The following is an 18,873-nucleotide window of genomic DNA, read 5'->3' on the forward strand; positions in this document are numbered from 1 at the left end:
AAATTATTAAACTGAACTGAATAGCTGAACTATTAAAGGGGACAGCAGGACAGGAAACCAAAAGCTGTGTCAAACAGGTCGTTTTTAAGAATCACCTTGAAGGAGGAGAGAGACATAGAGAGGCGGAGAGGTTCAGGTTTGTGTCTTGGCAGCTGATGGCGCAGCCACCAGCGATGGGTGAATGGAGTGAGGATACAATACACTACCCACTTCCACCCTTACCTCAGCCACTCCCTCATGGAAACTCCAAGATACCTACACCCATCTAATTCTGGCCACTAAAGGGTTGTGAGGGCTGGAGGAGAGAGGTAAAGAGAAGCTGGCCATGGACAGGCGTGAGCTGTTGCCAATGTAGGTCAGCAAGCACAGAGACAATGGCCATGGAGGTTTGGGAATGAGGTTGCAGAGTGGTGAGAGTGTAATGTGTGTGGGTAAAACCCTATAAAATCAGAATACCTGCCATTTGGCACAGGGGCATTAACACATGTGTCCACCTCGCAGTGCACAAAACATGGTCCCTTTTCATGGTTTATAACTTCAACCTACGGCAGGCACTCAAACGGCTGACATCTAAAAGTGCATCTCGTTTCTCTTTATATTGATATTCTCTGGATAATTAGGACACATTTTGCCTATTTTTCATAATTGTATCACTTGTAAGTAGGTGTCGGGGAGCTGTCAGGCAGGACTGTCCTCTCTGATTAACCCTTCCCCTATGGGGTAACTCTCTGCAGGGACTGCCTGGCACCTCGTTGCTTAGTGTGGCTTAGAGCAGGTACTGACTTGGATGCGGCTCTGAGTCCACTAACCCTCTGTTGCATGGAGCACTAATGCTGCATGCAGTCAAACACTCATTGCCAAGCCCTTCGTTAATCACCAAACCCCAGCACTGCTGGATGTTACAATGGCCTAGCAGCACTAAGCGATGGCAGGGGAGTTCTCCCTATCTTCCAAAATTCCTCCCTCTCAGAGCATGACCGGGATGAAGAGAGAGAGGAATTCCACTACCTCTGGATGTTCCAGAGTGTTCTACAGCCAGTAATAGTACTATTGAAGAATAGTTACTGTGGTAATGTAGGAAAAGCAGCAGCCAAATTTATGCAGAGCAAGATCCCACAAAAAGACAATGTTTTAATTACCAGGCAATCTGTGTTTAATGATGGTGTTTGAGGGGTTGCAGAAGGCAATGATAAACCACTGCACTACTATGCCAAGTATAATCATGGGCCAAGCCAATGGAAATCTGTGGTTGCCCCCAGCCTCTTAGGGCATGGTACCTAGAGGGGGAAGAGGAGGTTGAGGGATAAATGTTAGCCAGGACACCAGGGAGAATTCTCCTTCTCTTCCTTCATGGAATCTTCTGCTTTCACCTGAGTGGGTTTAATGCCTCATCCTGTGCGGAATGGGGCCTGAACCCTCAATTCTCTGACACAGAAACGTGAGTGTTTCCCACTGCTGACCCGGATAAGAGAAAGAGAGAGTTACAACCTGCATTCCTATAGTGCCTCAGGATGCCCCAAAGTGCTTCACGGCCAATGGAGTACATTTGAGGTGCAGTCTTTGTTGTAATGTAGAGAAATGTTGAAACACCTCACTGCTATTCGTGGGACGGTTTTTGTGCGGAACGAGTGCATGTTTGTCGACGCAAAAATCACTGTGCTTCAATTGAAATGCCAAGTGTTCCTCTTTGTTTCTTTGTGAATACGTGTAGTTTAATTTGTGCTTGTCTTACTGAGCTCCCTGGGCAGCAGAGAGCAGGAAGGAAGCATGTTGTCATTTGTGAGATCTTCATGTTTGACTATATATAACAGTCATGCAGCACAGGGGCAGGGCAGGGGGTGGTTAGTCACAGTGTGTATTGTGTGAGGGGAGGGGGTAGTTAGTCACAGTGTGTATTGTGTGAGGAGAGGGGGTGGTTGGTCACAGTGTGTGTTGTGTGAGGAGAGGGGGTGATTGGTCACAGTGTGTTGTGTAAGGAGAGGGGGTGGTTGGTCACAGTGTGTATTGTGTGAGGGGAGGGGGTAGTTCGTCACAGTGTGTGTTGTGTGAAAGGTGGGGCTAGTTAGTCTCAGTGTGTCTTGTGTGAGGGGAGGGGATAGTTATTCTCAGTGTGTATTGTGCGAGGGGGTAGTTAGTCTCAGTGTGTATTGTGTGAGGAGAGGGGGTAGTTAGCCTCAGTGTGTATTGTGTGAGTGGAGGTGGTAGTTTTTCTCAGTGTTTGTTGTGTGAGGGGAGGGGGTAGTTAGTCTCAGTGTGTATTGTGTGAGGGGAGGGGTTAGTTAGTCTCAGTGTGTGTTGTGTGAGTAGAGCGGTTAGTTAGTCTCAGTGTGTGTTGTGTTAGGAGAGGAGGTCGTCAGTCTCAGTATGTATTGTGTGAGGGGAGGGGATAGTTAGTCTCAGTGTGTGTTTTGTGAGGGGGGGTAGTTATTCACAGTGTGTGTTGTGTGAGGTGTGTGGGTAGTTACTCTCAGTCTCTGTTGTGTGAGGGGAGTGGGTAGTTAAACTCAGTGTGTGTTTTGTGAGGGGAGTGGGGAGTTAGTCTCAGTGTGTGTTGTGTGAGGGGAGGGGAAGTTAGTCTCAGTGTGTGTTGTGTGAGGGGAGGGGAAGTTAGTCTCAGTGTGTATTGTGTGATGGGAGGGGGTCGTTAGTCTCAGTGTGCATTGTGTAAGGAGAGAGGCTAGTTAGCCTCAGTGTGTATTGTGTGAAGGGAGGGGGTAGTTTTCTCGCTGTGTATTGTGTTAGCGGAGGGGGTAGTTAGTCTCTGTGTGTTGTGTGAGGGGAAGGGGTAGTTAGTTTCATTGTGTATTGTGTGAGGAGATGTGGTAGTTAGTCTCAGTGTGTGTTGTGTGAGGAGAGGGGGTAGTTTGCCTCAATGTGTATTGTGTGAGTGGAGGTGGTAGTTATTCTTAGTGTTTGTTGTGTGGGGGGGAAGGGTTATTTAGTCTCAGTGTGCGTTGTGTGAGGAGAACGGTTAGTTAGTCTCAGTGTGTGTTGTGTTAGGAGAGGAGGTCGTTAGTCTCAGTGTGCAATGTGTGAGGGGAGGGGGTAGTTAGTCTCAGTGTGTGTTTTGTGAGGGGGTGTAGCTATTCACAGTGTGTGTTGTGTGAGGTGTGTTGGTAGTTACTCTCAGTCTGTGTTGTGTGAGGGGAGCGGGTAGTTAAACTCAGTGTGTGTTTTGTGAGGGGAGTGCGTAGTTAGTCTCAGTGTGTGTTGTGTGAGGAGAGGGGGGAGTTAGTCCCAGTGTGTGTTGTGGGAGGTGAGGTGGCAGTTAGTCTCAGCGTGTATTGTGTGAGGGGAGGTGGTCGTTAGTCTCAATGTGTAACGTGTGAGCGGAGGGGTAGTTAGTCGCAGTGTGCCGTGTGTAAGGAGAGGGGGTAGTTACTCTCAGTGTGTATTGTGTGAGGGGAGGGGGTAGTTAATCTCTGTGTGTGTTGTGTGAGGGGAGGTGGTAGTTTTTCTCTGTATGTGTTGTATGAAATCTGGGTGTAGTTAGTCTCAGTGTGCATTGTGTAAGGAGAGGAGGTAGTTAGTCTCAGTGTGTATTGTGTGAGGGGAGGGGGTAGTTAGTGTCAGTGTGTGTTGTGTGAGGGGAGGGGGTAGTTAGTGTCAGTGTGTTTTTTGTCAAGATTGGGGGTAATTAATCTCAGTGTGTGTTGTGAGTGAGGAGGGGGTATTTAGTCTCAGTGTGTATAGTGTGAGGAGAAGGGGTAGTTCGTCTCTGTGCATTGTGTGAGAGGAAAGGTTAGTTACTCTCAGTGTGTGTTGTGTGAGGGATGGGGGTAGTTATTTTCAGTGTGTATTGTGTGAGCGGACGGGGTAGTTAGTTTCAGTGTGTATTGTGTGAGGAGATGGGGTAGTTAGTCTCTGTGTGTATTGTGTGAGGAGAGGGGGGAGTTAGTCTCAGTGTGTGTTGTGGGAGAGGAGGTGGCAGTTAGTCTCAGTGTGTGTTATGTGAGGGCAGGTGGTTGTTAGTCTCAGTGTGTAATGTGTGAGCGGAGGGGTAGTTAGCCTCAGTGTGTGTTGTGTGAAAGGTGGGGCTAGTTAGTCTCAGTGTGTAAATACAAAAAGCTAAAAGCTACTGCGGATGCTGGAAATCCAAAACAAAAACAGAATTACCTGGAAAAACTCAGCAGGTCTGGCAGCATCGGTGGAGAAGAAAACAGTTGACGTTTCGAGTCCTCATGACCCTTCGGCAGAACTGAAGTATTCCTAACTATACTTCAGTTCTGCCGAAGGGTCATGAGGACTCGAAACGTCAACTGTTTTCTTCTCCACCGATGCTGCCAGACCTGCTGAGTTTTTCCAGGTAATTCTGTTTTTGTAGTCTCAGTGTGTGTTGTGTGAGAGGAGGGGGTAGTTAGTGTCAGTGTGTTTTGTGTGAAGAGTCGGGGTAGTTAATTTCAGTGTGTATTGTGTGAGGGGAGGGGATAGTTAGTCTCAGTGTGTGTTGTGTGAAAGGTGGGGGTAGTTAATCTCAGTGTGTCTTGTGTGAGGGGAGGGGATAGTTAGTCTCAGTGTGTGTTGTGTGAGGAGTGGGGTTAATTAGTCTCAGTGTGTATTGTGCGAGGAGAGGGGTTAGTTAGTCTCAATGTGTATTATGTTAGGATACAGGGTAGTTAGTCTCAGTGTGTGTTGTGTGAGGAGAGGGGGTAGTTAGCCTTAGTGTGTATTGTGTGAGTGGAGGTGGTAGTTATTCTCAGTGTGTGTTGTGTGAGGGGAGGGGTTAGTTAGTCGCATTGTGTATTGTGAGGGGAGGGGGTAGTTAGTCTCTGTGTGTATCATGTGAGGAGAGGGGGTACTTAGCCTCAGTGTGTATTATGTGAGGGGAGGGGGTATTTTCTCAGTGTGTGTTGTGTGAGGGGAGGGGATAGTTAGTCTCAGTGTGTGTTGTGTGAGGAGAGGGGGTATTTAGTCTCAGTGTGTGTTGTGTGAGGAGAGGGGGTAGTTAGTCTCAGTGTGTATTGTGTGAGGAGAGGGGTTAGTTAGTCTCAGTGTGTGTTGTGTGAGGAGAGGAGGTCGTTAGTCTCAGTGTGTATCGTGTGAGGGGAGGGGGTAGTTAGTCTCAGTGTGTGTTGTGTGAGGGGAGGGGTAGTTAGTCTCAGTGTGTGGTGTGTGAGGGGAGGGGTAGTTAGTCTCAGTGTGTGTTGTGTGAGGGGAGTGCGTAGTTAGTCTCAGTGTGTGTTGTGTGAGGAGAGAGGCTAGTTAGCCTCAGTGTGTATTGTGTGAAGGGAGGGGGTAGTTTTCTCGCTGTGTATTGTGTTAGCGGAGGGGGTAGTTAGTCTCTGTGTGTTGTGTGAGGGGAAGGGGTAGTTAGTTTCATTGTGTATTGTGTGAGGAGATGTGGTAGTTAGTCTCAGTGTGTGTTGTGTGAGGAGAGGGGGTAGTTTGCCTCAATGTGTATTGTGTGAGTGGAGGTGGTAGTTATTCTTAGTGTTTGTTGTGTGGGGGGGAAGGGTTATTTAGTCTCAGTGTGCGTTGTGTGAGGAGAACGGTTAGTTAGTCTCAGTGTGTGTTGTGTTAGGAGAGGAGGTCGTTAGTCTCAGTGTGCAATGTGTGAGGGGAGGGGGTAGTTAGTCTCAGTGTGTGTTTTGTGAGGGGGTGTAGCTATTCACAGTGTGTGTTGTGTGAGGTGTGTTGGTAGTTACTCTCAGTCTGTGTTGTGTGAGGGGAGCGGGTAGTTAAACTCAGTGTGTGTTTTGTGAGGGGAGTGCGTAGTTAGTCTCAGTGTGTGTTGTGTGAGGAGAGGGGGGAGTTAGTCCCAGTGTGTGTTGTGGGAGGTGAGGTGGCAGTTAGTCTCAGCGTGTATTGTGTGAGGGGAGGTGGTCGTTAGTCTCAATGTGTAACGTGTGAGCGGAGGGGTAGTTAGTCGCAGTGTGCCGTGTGTAAGGAGAGGGGGTAGTTACTCTCAGTGTGTATTGTGTGAGGGGAGGGGGTAGTTAATCTCTGTGTGTGTTGTGTGAGGGGAGGTGGTAGTTTTTCTCTGTATGTGTTGTATGAAATCTGGGTGTAGTTAGTCTCAGTGTGCATTGTGTAAGGAGAGGAGGTAGTTAGTCTCAGTGTGTATTGTGTGAGGGGAGGGGGTAGTTAGTGTCAGTGTGTGTTGTGTGAGGGGAGGGGGTAGTTAGTGTCAGTGTGTTTTTTGTCAAGATTGGGGGTAATTAATCTCAGTGTGTGTTGTGAGTGAGGAGGGGGTATTTAGTCTCAGTGTGTATAGTGTGAGGAGAAGGGGTAGTTCGTCTCTGTGCATTGTGTGAGAGGAAAGGTTAGTTACTCTCAGTGTGTGTTGTGTGAGGGATGGGGGTAGTTATTTTCAGTGTGTATTGTGTGAGCGGACGGGGTAGTTAGTTTCAGTGTGTATTGTGTGAGGAGATGGGGTAGTTAGTCTCTGTGTGTATTGTGTGAGGAGAGGGGGGAGTTAGTCTCAGTGTGTGTTGTGGGAGAGGAGGTGGCAGTTAGTCTCAGTGTGTGTTATGTGAGGGCAGGTGGTTGTTAGTCTCAGTGTGTAATGTGTGAGCGGAGGGGTAGTTAGCCTCAGTGTGTGTTGTGTGAAAGGTGGGGCTAGTTAGTCTCAGTGTGTAAATACAAAAAGCTAAAAGCTACTGCGGATGCTGGAAATCCAAAACAAAAACAGAATTACCTGGAAAAACTCAGCAGGTCTGGCAGCATCGGTGGAGAAGAAAACAGTTGACGTTTCGAGTCCTCATGACCCTTCGGCAGAACTGAAGTATTCCTAACTATACTTCAGTTCTGCCGAAGGGTCATGAGGACTCGAAACGTCAACTGTTTTCTTCTCCACCGATGCTGCCAGACCTGCTGAGTTTTTCCAGGTAATTCTGTTTTTGTAGTCTCAGTGTGTGTTGTGTGAGAGGAGGGGGTAGTTAGTGTCAGTGTGTTTTGTGTGAAGAGTCGGGGTAGTTAATTTCAGTGTGTATTGTGTGAGGGGAGGGGATAGTTAGTCTCAGTGTGTGTTGTGTGAAAGGTGGGGGTAGTTAATCTCAGTGTGTCTTGTGTGAGGGGAGGGGATAGTTAGTCTCAGTGTGTGTTGTGTGAGGAGTGGGGTTAATTAGTCTCAGTGTGTATTGTGCGAGGAGAGGGGTTAGTTAGTCTCAATGTGTATTATGTTAGGATACAGGGTAGTTAGTCTCAGTGTGTGTTGTGTGAGGAGAGGGGGTAGTTAGCCTTAGTGTGTATTGTGTGAGTGGAGGTGGTAGTTATTCTCAGTGTGTGTTGTGTGAGGGGAGGGGTTAGTTAGTCGCATTGTGTATTGTGAGGGGAGGGGGTAGTTAGTCTCTGTGTGTATCATGTGAGGAGAGGGGGTACTTAGCCTCAGTGTGTATTATGTGAGGGGAGGGGGTATTTTCTCAGTGTGTGTTGTGTGAGGGGAGGGGATAGTTAGTCTCAGTGTGTGTTGTGTGAGGAGAGGGGGTATTTAGTCTCAGTGTGTGTTGTGTGAGGAGAGGGGGTAGTTAGTCTCAGTGTGTATTGTGTGAGGAGAGGGGTTAGTTAGTCTCAGTGTGTGTTGTGTGAGGAGAGGAGGTCGTTAGTCTCAGTGTGTATCGTGTGAGGGGAGGGGGTAGTTAGTCTCAGTGTGTGTTGTGTGAGGGGAGGGGTAGTTAGTCTCAGTGTGTGGTGTGTGAGGGGAGGGGTAGTTAGTCTCAGTGTGTGTTGTGTGAGGGGAGTGCGTAGTTAGTCTCAGTGTGTGTTGTGTGAGGAGAGGGGTGAGTTAGTCTCTGTGTGTGTTGTGGGAGGGGAGGTGGCAGTTAGTCTCAGTGTGTGTTTTGTGAGGGGAGTGCGTAGTTAGTCTCAGTGTGTGTTGTGTGAGGGGAGTGCGTAGTTAGTCTCAGTGTGTTGTGTGAGGAGAGGGGGGAGTTAGTCTCAGTGTGTGTTTTGTGAGGGGAGGGGGGAATTAGTCTCAGTGTGTGTTTTGTGAGGGGAGGGTTGAATTAGTCTCAGTGTGTAATGTGTGAGCGGAGTGTTAGTTAGTCTCAGTGTGTGTTGTGTGAGGGGAGGGGTAGTTAGCCTCAGTGTGTATTGTGTGAGGGGAGGGGATAGTTTTCTCACTGTGTATTGCATGAGCGGAGGGGGTAGTTAGTCTCTGTGTGTATCATGTGAGGAGAGGGGGTACTTAGCCTCAGTGTGTATTATGTGAGGGGAGGGGGTAGTTTTCTCAGTGTGTGTTGTGTGAGGGGAGGGGACAGTTAGTCTCAGTGTGTGTTGTGTGAGGAGAGGGGGTAGTTAGTCTCAGTGTGTGTTGTGTGAGGAGAGGGGGTAGTTAGTCTCAGCGTTTGTTGTGTGATGGGAGAGGGTAGTTGGTCATTGTGTGTATTGTGTGAGGAGAGGGGGTAGTTGGTCTCTGTGTGTGTTCTGTGAGGAGAGGGCGCTGTTCAGATGGCATTGGTTACAGAATGAGTCTGTTAGTGAAGTCTTCGTAGTCTTCTTTATATTAACAGCAAGTCTTTATTAACTATTTGTAACTGTATACATATATACAGTGAAGGGTACAGGCATGGATCTTTCTCCATGTCTCAGTCTTGATACGTCTCTACTCAACACCACACTGACCCTACCTCTGGGTCATGTGTCTTCTTGCATCACTGTCCTCAGTCCCACATTAACCCCGTATGTGTCAGACCCTTATACTACAGCGGTCAGCTCAGCCCTCAGACTTGCTCCACGTTGGTACATACATAGGAAAAATGCGTCCTTCCTGTAACCAATCTGTGCTTCCCAGAATCTGAGACGCGAACTGGCATTAATTCTCCACAGTATTGAATCCACACTGCAGAGTGATCGTTGTTTGGACTTTGTGCTCCACATTTTACAGCTGCCTGTATCAGCTCAGCCTGTGACTGTGAAGACCCCATTCCACAGTTTATAGCAGACCTGTCTAGCTCAGTTCAGTTGCATATTTGCACACGGTGTTATGCTATTTCTGGATTCTACCACCCACTCAGATCTGCTCATGTTCTGTGGAACATTCTGAGTAAATGCCTTTTCGATTCCTTCAGGAAGCTGCACTGACACTCCGAGTGAGCCTCCTGACGCCTGACGCACTGCGTAATGAGTGCTGTCTAATTATATATTATTTCCACACACACGCACAAGCTGAATACAATCAGCATGTGCATGTATTTACACATACATCTGCAACATGTACCAACATGTGTGTACATATACAGGTACAACACACAGACAACTGCAGGATATGAGGCCTGATCCCTTATTACCAGAGAGGATTTAATCCAACAATCACTATTGTCTCGCTCTCTCTGTGTAGTCATATCTGTGTCACTGCAATGTACAGGATACAATGAAATCTGAAATACCCTAGCAATCCCGCCCTAGCATCTGAGGGGGAACTGGCTGCATACGGTTTCAGCTTGGACTTTTAGCCTGTTACTTCTCTTTTCAGATGCCTACTGCTGTTTCTGTGTTTACTCGAGTTATCCTGGTTCATTTCCTGAACTAGCCCTTACCCCTGAGACAATCTTGCAGTCCTGTCAAAGTGTCTTTTAGGGACACCGGGTGAGACGGAGGTCATCGTAACACCAGCAGCTGACCAGGAAGACACATGGCTCTAATGGGAGAGTCTAAGGACACACATTATGTGTGTCCTTGGGAGAGCTGATTCAGGGAAGGGTGGGCTTACATGTTGAAAATTGTCCCTTAAATTTACTGTGGTGGGGTCTCTGAGACCTTTGATTTGGTGGAGTGCTGCTTCATGTATTGATGGCTGACTCCTCGCTACATAGCAAAGATATTTGTGTGAGTCTTGGCAGGCTAGGCTCCTCTTTTCCTCGAGACTCTCAGTATCCTCTGCTGTGAACTACTTACAGCTGACAGTATTGTTGACCTAATGGGCCTTTGAGTGGAATAACCATCCTATATTAAATGCTGCTTTAAGGAAATCATATTACAAAGAGTTTTACTGCAATCTTCGAAAACATCTGAAACCTGAGCCATAACATTAGGATATAACCGAATTAGTGCTACTGATGCAGTGCAGACCTCCCTATACAGACTTATTTATCTGCAGCAACATAGATATAAGAAAAGTAAAGACCAAGACAAGATCATTTTAGCTCATTGAAAATCATCCCTGACCCTAACCCTCCCATCACAGCCCACCCCGATGCTAACCCTCCCATCACAGCCCACCCCGATGCTAACCCTCCCATCACAGCCCACCCCGATGCTAACCCTCCCATCACAGCCCACCCCCCGATGCTAACCCTCCCATCACAGCCCATCCCCCGATGCTAACCCTCCCATCACAGCCCATTCCCCGATGCTAACCCTCCCATCACAGCCCAACCCCGAGACTAACCCTCCCATCACAGCCCATCCCCCGACACTAACCCTCCCATCACAGCCCAAACCCGACTCTAATCCTCCCATCACAGCCCATCCCCCGATGCTAACCCTCCCATCACAGCCCATACCCGACTCTAATCCTCCCATCACAGCCCATCCCCCGATGCTAACCCTCCCATTACAGCCCATCCCCCGACACTAACCCTCCCATCACAGCCCATACCCGAGTCTAATCCTTCCATCACAGCCCATCCCCCGATGCTAACTCTCCCATCACAACCCATCCCCCGACTCTAATCCTCCCATCACAGCCCATCCCCTGTCTCTAATCCTCCCATCACAGTCCATCCCCCGACCCCAACTCACCCATCATAGCCTGTCCTCTAACCCTAACCTTCCCATCAGCACCCATTCCCCCGACTCTAACCCTCCCATCACAACAATTGTTGTTATTGGATGAACTCTAAGTACATCACCTGGTTGCAGAAATTGGGTCAATGTTTACTGACTGGGGCTGCAGCATCAGAGGAAGGTGGAACAGAGGCAGAAAAGAAGACAAGATGCTCGCAGAAGGCGGAGGAGGAGAGTTCTCCGCAGGAGGCCTTACCCACCTTGAGCCTTCCAGGGAATACTTCTCGCATCTTTGTTTAAGCCAGAAGACTGCGATTCATTAAGGAGTTGCTCATGGAACTCTGTCACCTCTTGGAACCAGGCCAACAGCCTCAGAGCAGGTTGAGGATGGCACTGCCAGTGGCCAAAGTGATGTGGCCCTGAACTTTTTCACTAGTGTGTCTGTCCAGACTGGAACAGGTGAGGTAGCAAACATCTCACATCTTCCCATACATCGCTGCATCCAGGAGGTCACAAGGACCCTATACACCAGGAGAAGGAACAAAGAGAGAATCAAAATGGGGTGGGCTTTCCCTAGGTGCAGGGTGCCATCAACTGCACTGTCATGGCTTTGCAGCGGGTCACATCTCAATGGTGAGATGTACCCCAATCACAAAGGGTACCAGTTACTGGTGTGTGGCCACACCCAGCATATTACTCTGCTGAGTGATTGCTATCCTAGCAGCAGTCATGATGCATTCATCCCTTGCCAGCAATTCTCCAGCCCCTACATCATACCCAAGGCTGGCTGCCTGGCAACAAGGGTTATTTGCTCTACACCTGCCTGATGACTGCCCTTCACAACCCATGGCACATGGCCAGAGCTCATACACTGAGAGCCATGCTGAAATAAGGAACACCTTTGAGCAGACTTTTGGCATGCTCAAGCAACAATTCCAAAGCCTGGACTGTTTGTGTGGAACCTTCCAGTCCCCACCAGAGTGGGTGGGCTGATTCATTGTGATCTGTTGCCATCAAGAGGGCACAACCTTTGCTGCCAAGGGTTTGGCGATCACCTCAGAAGTAGGAAGAGGGGAAGGAAGAAGAGGAAAGGAAGAGGGATCTGATGCATTTGTGTTCTGGGCAGGCTGTCTGTGAGTGCATCATCAGACTCTGCCTCCTCAGAATGAAACCCCAGGTCCCTGTTGTTCCACATCTTAACCTGTCTCTATCACAAACCACAACCACATCTTCCTCCACAAAGCTGAAATAAGATGCACAACAAAACAACCATTAAATACCAACTAGGTCCAACAATACATCCAACACTGCATACAATACTCAGCTTTGTGTCCTCGTTTGCCTCCCAGTCTCATGGGTGCCTTTGTCCTGATCTGGTGCTCTGACACAGTGCTACCCTGGTGGTTACAGCATGGCTGGTGAGAAGCTAACTTTCACTGGGGTATGTGTGGATGGCCTTGGGTGATGGCCTTGAGGATTGATAAATCCAATATTTGTACATCGAGGAAAGAATGAGTCTGAAGCCAGCCTGTACCTAAAGACAGATTTATTTCCATGCCTTCAGAGTAAAGGCACAGACTCTTCCAATTCCCCCAACAACCAGTGTGAACACCTTTCTATACTGTTGTAACAAGGCCTTAATACTTCCCCAAGCAGGGACAGCTGCTCGTGATTACCAACTTAAATGTACTCGATTGCAGCACAATGCCAACATTAACAAGGATGACCACAATTCATGACTGAATATGGCAGGGCTGCAGAGCTTTGATTTGGGATTGTTTAGCTCTGTCTATCGCATGCTGCTGCGCTGTTGGACATGCATGTAGTCGTGTGTTGGAGCTTCACCTTTCGTGGAGAAACTTCCAACTTGAACAATGACTGGACAATCTGTTTTTGTGATGTGGACTGAGGGATAAATTTTGGCCAGGACACCGGGGAGAACTCCTTTGTAAGAAAGTCATCTACAGATCAAATAAAGAATTTAGGAGGAATTTCTTTACACAGAGTGCGCTGTGAATGTGGAACTCTCTACCACATGGAGTCAAGCACTCCACACAGTATCAGTGCATTTAAAGGGAGGCTTAATGCAAGCATGAGGGAAAAGGGACTAGAGGGACGAAATATGGGGTTAGGTGGGAAGAAGGTAGGAGACTTGTGTAGAGTTGAAACATTGGCAGAGACTAGTTGGGCTGACATCCTGTTCCCACAAATTTTCTATGATTCTAGCTTTCAGTGGGGGTGGGGGGTGGGGGGCGGGGGGTGGGGGGGAGAGGAGTGTAATTCTTGATTGGGGTGGGGGAAAGAGTGCACCAACTGGGGCAATAATGGAGAGGGAAAGATTGGCAGTATGGACAATTGTGAGGGAAAAAGTGTTAGTATTAACTGGATAACTGGGAGGTGAGGAGGGTTGAATATCTGTGTGAAGATGTGAAACAGTGGGCTGAAATCATGGTTGCTGTTCTACCTCTTAGTTGATTGATTCACCTTGATTCTCCAGGTGAATAGTGCCATGATGCTGGAGGGGTCTTGCTTCTTTCATCACTTTGTGTGGTTGTTTATCCCCCAGGTGTATGCGATATTGGTGAGTCACCCACCTGGTCCAAGTGACCACCTCACCCCGACTCCCGTGTCCTACACGGCTGGCTTCTACCGAATCCCCGTGATTGGCTTGACCACACGTATGTCAATATATTCTGACAAGGTAAGGAACACCCAATCAACGTGGGTGACTCCGCCTGTTATTTAATGTCTCAAAGTGGAGTGAGTCACTGTATTTTTCATGTCAGTTCTCATCATCACATTATAACAAGTGGGTAAAAGTCGCAGGCCGATGAACAGAGAGTCAGAAGATCCTACCTTTGTTTGCACTCACTACCGGGTACCTGTCATTCAATATATAAATCACCTGAATCACTCAATGAGATTTTCTCCTGGGTATCTACTATTTTATATATAAACCACAGAGGGTAGTCTGCTTGGGGTACTATCTCAGCCTATATTGTGCATCCATATATTAGTATAATATATTTTGTAAATGTTAATACATAGCTCAGGGGAGTGTGGGGACAGGACACCTGCACTGCCCCTAAGAAACTAGACAACGGTTACAAAAATAGACAGGTCATGTTAATAATAATGAATTCAGAATGTAAACTGTCTTAAGTAAACTTTAATGAGATGTTTCTTCAGTGGAGGAATTTTCCTCTGGATTTATACTTCTTCTTGAATGAATCTGTTACCCGATTGTCGATTGGCCCGTAGACAGGATTTGCACTTCTGCTTTGAGCTGGCAGCCAGCCTTGGGTTTGGTTCACTGCGGACTCTGACTCAGAAGCAGCTTCAACTACAGTCAGGCAGTACATGTGTGACCTCACAGGAATAGAGAAACAGGATTTGTCCAGTTATCCCCTTGAGTCTGCTCTGCCCTTCAATGAGACCAGGGCTTCTTCTGCGACTTAACTCTACATACTTGCCTTTGCCCCATATCCCTTCATAACTTTGGATAACAAAAATCTAGCAAACTCCATTTTAAAATTAACAATTGACCCAGCCATTTGTGAAAGCAGGGCTCCAAACTTTTTACTTAGGGCAGGATTTTGCCCGACCTGCTGGAGCGTAAAATGACACGCGTTGATGTTGGACGAGCGTTCCGACGTCAACGCGCACTCGCACGATATTTCGGTCGGCGGTCGCGTGCAGGAGACAGAGCTGTGCCCATCATTAATTAAGAGACCAATTAAGGACTATGACACCCCAATTGTCAGCAATTTAATGTTGCCCCCATGCGATTTCTCGCCTGTTGCACGGGCAAAACGGGAATGTAGGCAGACTACAATTTGTAAAAGCTCATCCAAGGGGTGGGATAAGAAGTGTCAGCAGCATTGCCAGTGTGAGTAGTGAGGAATTTAGGAGATAGTTTACTGCCGGTTGCTTATTTGAACTTGACAGCTTCATCTCTGTTCTGAGCTTCATTCTGAGCATTTCCAGGCTTCATTTCTGGACTCACTGATGTCTTCCAAGCCCCCAGAGGATTCAGAGCGTGTGGGCCCTTCCAGGTGTCAGACAGCCTTCTGTTACCCTGGTAATGGGGATTGTGGTCTCCACTGGTTGCACCTCCTCTGAGGAGGAAGAGAGAGGCAGAAGGGAGAGGAGGCCACATGTCTCAATGCAGCTTCCAGGGGAGCGACCTGTGGGAGGAGAGGCGCAGGCACAAGGGGTGCAGGGCCAGCAGGTAGTCCAAGGTGGAAGGGGCCACAGAAGCCGTTACTATCCTGCTGCCAGGGTTTACAGGCTGCGATACAGCTACCTCAACATGTCTGAGGTGCAATGTCGAAGGAGGCTCCGTCTCTCCAGGGAGACTGTGACCTCTATTTGTCAGATGATTGGGCCTGAGATCATCTCCGACTGTGTGTGGACACCCCATGCCAGTGGCTCTGAAGGTCACAGTGCCCCTCAACTTCTATGCCTCCAGCTTTTCCAGGGCTCAGTGGGGGATCTGTGTGGAGTCTCCCAATCAGCTGTACACAGTTGAGTCAAGCTGGTGACAGACGCTCTGTTCAGGTGGGTATTGACTTTCATTCATCTCCATACAAACAAGGCCAGCCAGGCAGAGCGAGCCAGAGGCTTCGCGGTCATTGCTGGCTTCCCCCGCATCCAGGGTGCAACAGACTGCACACATGTGGCCATCAAGGCGCCAGCAGGTAAGCCCGGTGCCTTCATCAACAGGAAGGGCTTCCACTCCATGAACGTGCAGATAGTGTGTGATCACAGGATGTGGATTCTACAAGTCTGTGCAAGGTACCCATGCAGCTCCCATGACATTTACATCCTGAAATACTCCCAGGTGCCGAGGCTCTTCAGTGCTCCAGCCCGGCTGGATGGATGGCTGCTGACAAGGGCTATCCCTTGTAAATGTGGCTCATGACGCCTCTCCGCCATCCATGAACAGAGGAAGAGCAGCGCTACAATAGGAGCCATGCCTCCACAAGGGCAGTGATAGAAAGAACCATCGGTCTTCTGAAGATGTGCTTCCGATGCCTGGACCGTTCAGGGGGTACACTGCAATACCCCCCAGAGCGGGTGTCACTGATAGTGGTTGCATGCTGTGCTCTCTACTATCTGGCACTGGCAAGGGGGGACCCACTGGAGGAAGAGGCTCTTGGTGCAGCTGCACAGGACACAGAGGGTGAGTCCAGTTGTGAGTCCAAGGACGAGCACGGCGAGGAGAACACTGAGGGCGTGGAGCCAGACCTCAGCAACCTCCAGGGAGGCAGGGACACCAGGGGTGCATTGATCCAATGCTCCTTCAGCTAGGCAGCCAAATAAGAACTACTACCTCATGCCAGGTCTGCCGCCACCATCCTAGGTCCCAGAAATGACCCTTTCCTTGGCTCCCAAGATACACTCAGTGCCTGTGCAATAAGTTTCAAGAGTCCCACATCCAGCATTACATACTGTCCTACCCTGCACCTACAGAACAAATGAAGCCATCTCAGGCCAATAACACAAAATCAAATGTCATTTAATGTTGGGACTCAGATTTTTGTACTGAACAATATCCGGTGTTGGTTGTCACACCATTAAAAAAAGTAAAACAAAACAGGGTAACGAAAGATCACCTGTGACCAGCCCCTCTTGTGCTTAAGGTGCTTTAAACTTACATTTACCGGTGCTATGTCTAGGTGCTCCCCCCTCGCAGGCACTGGCATCTGAGACAGCCTGCTCACTCTGCTGTCTGGTTGGCCTTGATGACCTTGGCGGGCGTTCTCTGGGCAGTGGAGCCTGTGCTGGCTCCACCTGGGAGGGAATGGCCAGTGGCACAGCTGGCATCTCCCCAGTCTCATCAGATGCCATGGTCACAGGCAGAGGGGCTAAGGAGCTGCTGCCATCATCCGGAGCGTCCTGAGAGGAGCCCACAGAGACAACAAGCAGCTTGTGCGCCAACGTGAGGTCAGTCCGGACCTCCCCGCTTGCCGTTGATGGATGGGCACCAAGCTGGGATACTGGGTGCCCCATGCATCTCACACATGGACACTGACCAGCTGAGCTCATTGCCTGCGTATCAGCTTGCAGGCCCCTGGAGCAGCCTCTCCATGTGAGTCGCAACTCTCTCAATGAAGGAGCCAGTGCACTCGGCCATGAGGGTCAGTGCAGTGTTCATGCTCTGCATGGACTCCTCCACCACGGAGACCATGACCTGTATTCCCTCATGGATCTCCGCCAGATCATCCCGCACATACCGCTGGACCTCCAGCATCTGTTGCCTCAGGGACAATTTCAGAGGCTCGTCATCTGTCTTCGACCGAACATCGTCCTGGTCATCAGCAGTCCTCTGACTGCCGGCGCCCTGGGCACTTTCTGCCTCCGCCTGCACCTCAACCAAGTGTGAAGTGCCCTCAGAAATGTGCACCGAGATACTAGCCGCTGAATTAATGCCCACCAAGGTGCTGGTATCTGTGCTGGTGCCTGGTTCAGAGAGCGGGTGTGACGCAGGTGCACGGGGAGCATGGTGGTCCTCCGGTGTCAGGGGTGGCCCTTCAGGGTCCTCAGTGCGAACGCCTGCTGGCAAACCTAAAAAAAAGGACATGTCATTAGTTAAAGTCATCACACTGTCACTGTGCATGCCAGGCACCCTTGTGAGACAATGGGGATCTGCATCATGGTGCCATCGTCTTTCAATTGTCAATGGGGACTCCAGGTTCGAGGCTCATATCAATGAAGAGACTGCACTAGAATGGTTGCATAGGCCGAAATTCTCACCTCAGTGCACTGCACCCTTACCATTGTCTGAAACCCCAACCTCACCGTGGCCCGCATATACCGAGGTGCATGGTGCCTCTCGAGATCCAAGGCGCCCTGTTCATAATGGGAGAGGATGAGGTGGTGTGGGGGTCGACGACCTCTCTATACTGTTATGGGCTGTCTTCTCCTGAAAGGATAGAGCAGCATTGATTAGTCCACTTTGTACCTGCAGCACCAATGAAGCCTGGCCAACCCCAGCTGAGGTATACCTCGCAGAGCACATCCGAGTCGTGGTCCTTGACCCGCAAGGCACTCAGTTCAAGCAGTCTGGCCTCACCCCCTAGGCCAACTCTGGTGTGATTGACAGTTGGCACTCAGACTCTAACAGCCCTGAGGTCCACGGGGGACGGCCATCCTAAAACACTATAACACATTGACCAATGCCAACACGGTACTCACCCTTCCTGACCGCAGCAGGTCATTGAAGCGCTTCCGGCACCGGAGCCAGGTGCGCCGCACCACGTCATGGCTGCTCACCCGGGCTTCCACCTCCTCCCATACTTTCTTTGTGAGATGCGGTGGCCTCTTCCTCCCATCTCTGGGGACAAGGGTGGCAGCCACCTCCTCCAGGAGGCCAGTGAGGCCCTCGTCAGAGAAACTCGGGGCCGACTGTCCCGCTGACCTCATCTCCCGCATGGGTTCACCTTCCTGGGTTATAGCCACGTCGCTGCTGCAACTCCGAGGCAGGCAGCCTTCCTAGGGCTGCCCGCGTCGCCTTTGAATCGGCCGCCGGGTCGCCATTGGACCCGACGGTCCACAGGCCCCCATCCCCGCCTGCCCTTTCTCAGATGTTCTCCAGCTGGTTTTCATGCTGGGTGGGCCTCAATTGGCCTTCCAGAGTGAAATCGCCTTCCAGCCTCGATCGGGGGCAGCGGTCGGCTTCCCGACTCCCACCACCCACCCCCACCGAGCCCGCCCGCCAAGGCCAAAATCCTGCTCTTAATTTCACTCCCGAAAGGTCTGGCTCTAACTTTTAGACTATATCCCCGAATCTGAGATTCCCCAGCTAGTGAAACAGTTTCCATACACCCTGTTAGATCCCCCTTGAAAACAGTGATCAAATCACTGCTTAAACTTCTAAATTCCAGGGGATACAAGCCTAATTTGTGTAATCTTTCCTCGTAGGTTAATCCTGGTAAATCCACACTGTGCTCCCTCCAAATATATCATTCATGGGAATGCGATGCCCAGTCCTGAAGAAAGCCCTTCAGGTGTGGTCTAACTGGGGCCTTGCATAGCTGAAACATAACTTGTACCTCTTTAAATTCTAATCCTCTAGATATTCCTCCTCCTCTTCTCGGCACCAGGCCCTAAGAGTGAATTGGTGACCATGGACTTGCATTGGATTGGCCCATGATTTTGCAGTGGTTTACTACTTTCTGCAGTATGGCTGACCAAGAAACTCTC

The 18,873-nt window shown here is 49.5% G+C and overlaps 1 protein-coding gene across 1 annotated transcript in view; it reads left to right on the forward strand.

The window, feature by feature from the left end:
* LOC144686145 (glutamate receptor ionotropic, NMDA 1-like) overlaps nt 1-18,873 on the forward strand; it is a 62,819-nt gene that overhangs the window by 1,619 nt on the left and 42,327 nt on the right. The window contains exon 2 of the mRNA XM_078551288.1: nt 13,232-13,366. Within this exon, the coding sequence (XP_078407414.1) occupies nt 13,232-13,366 (135 nt within the window). The remainder of the gene's footprint in view (nt 1-13,231; nt 13,367-18,873) is intronic.

The sequence above is a fragment of the Cetorhinus maximus genome, chromosome 10 (assembly GCF_964194155.1).
Source record: "Cetorhinus maximus chromosome 10, sCetMax3.hap1.1, whole genome shotgun sequence".
Lineage (NCBI taxonomy): Eukaryota > Metazoa > Chordata > Chondrichthyes > Lamniformes > Cetorhinidae > Cetorhinus > Cetorhinus maximus.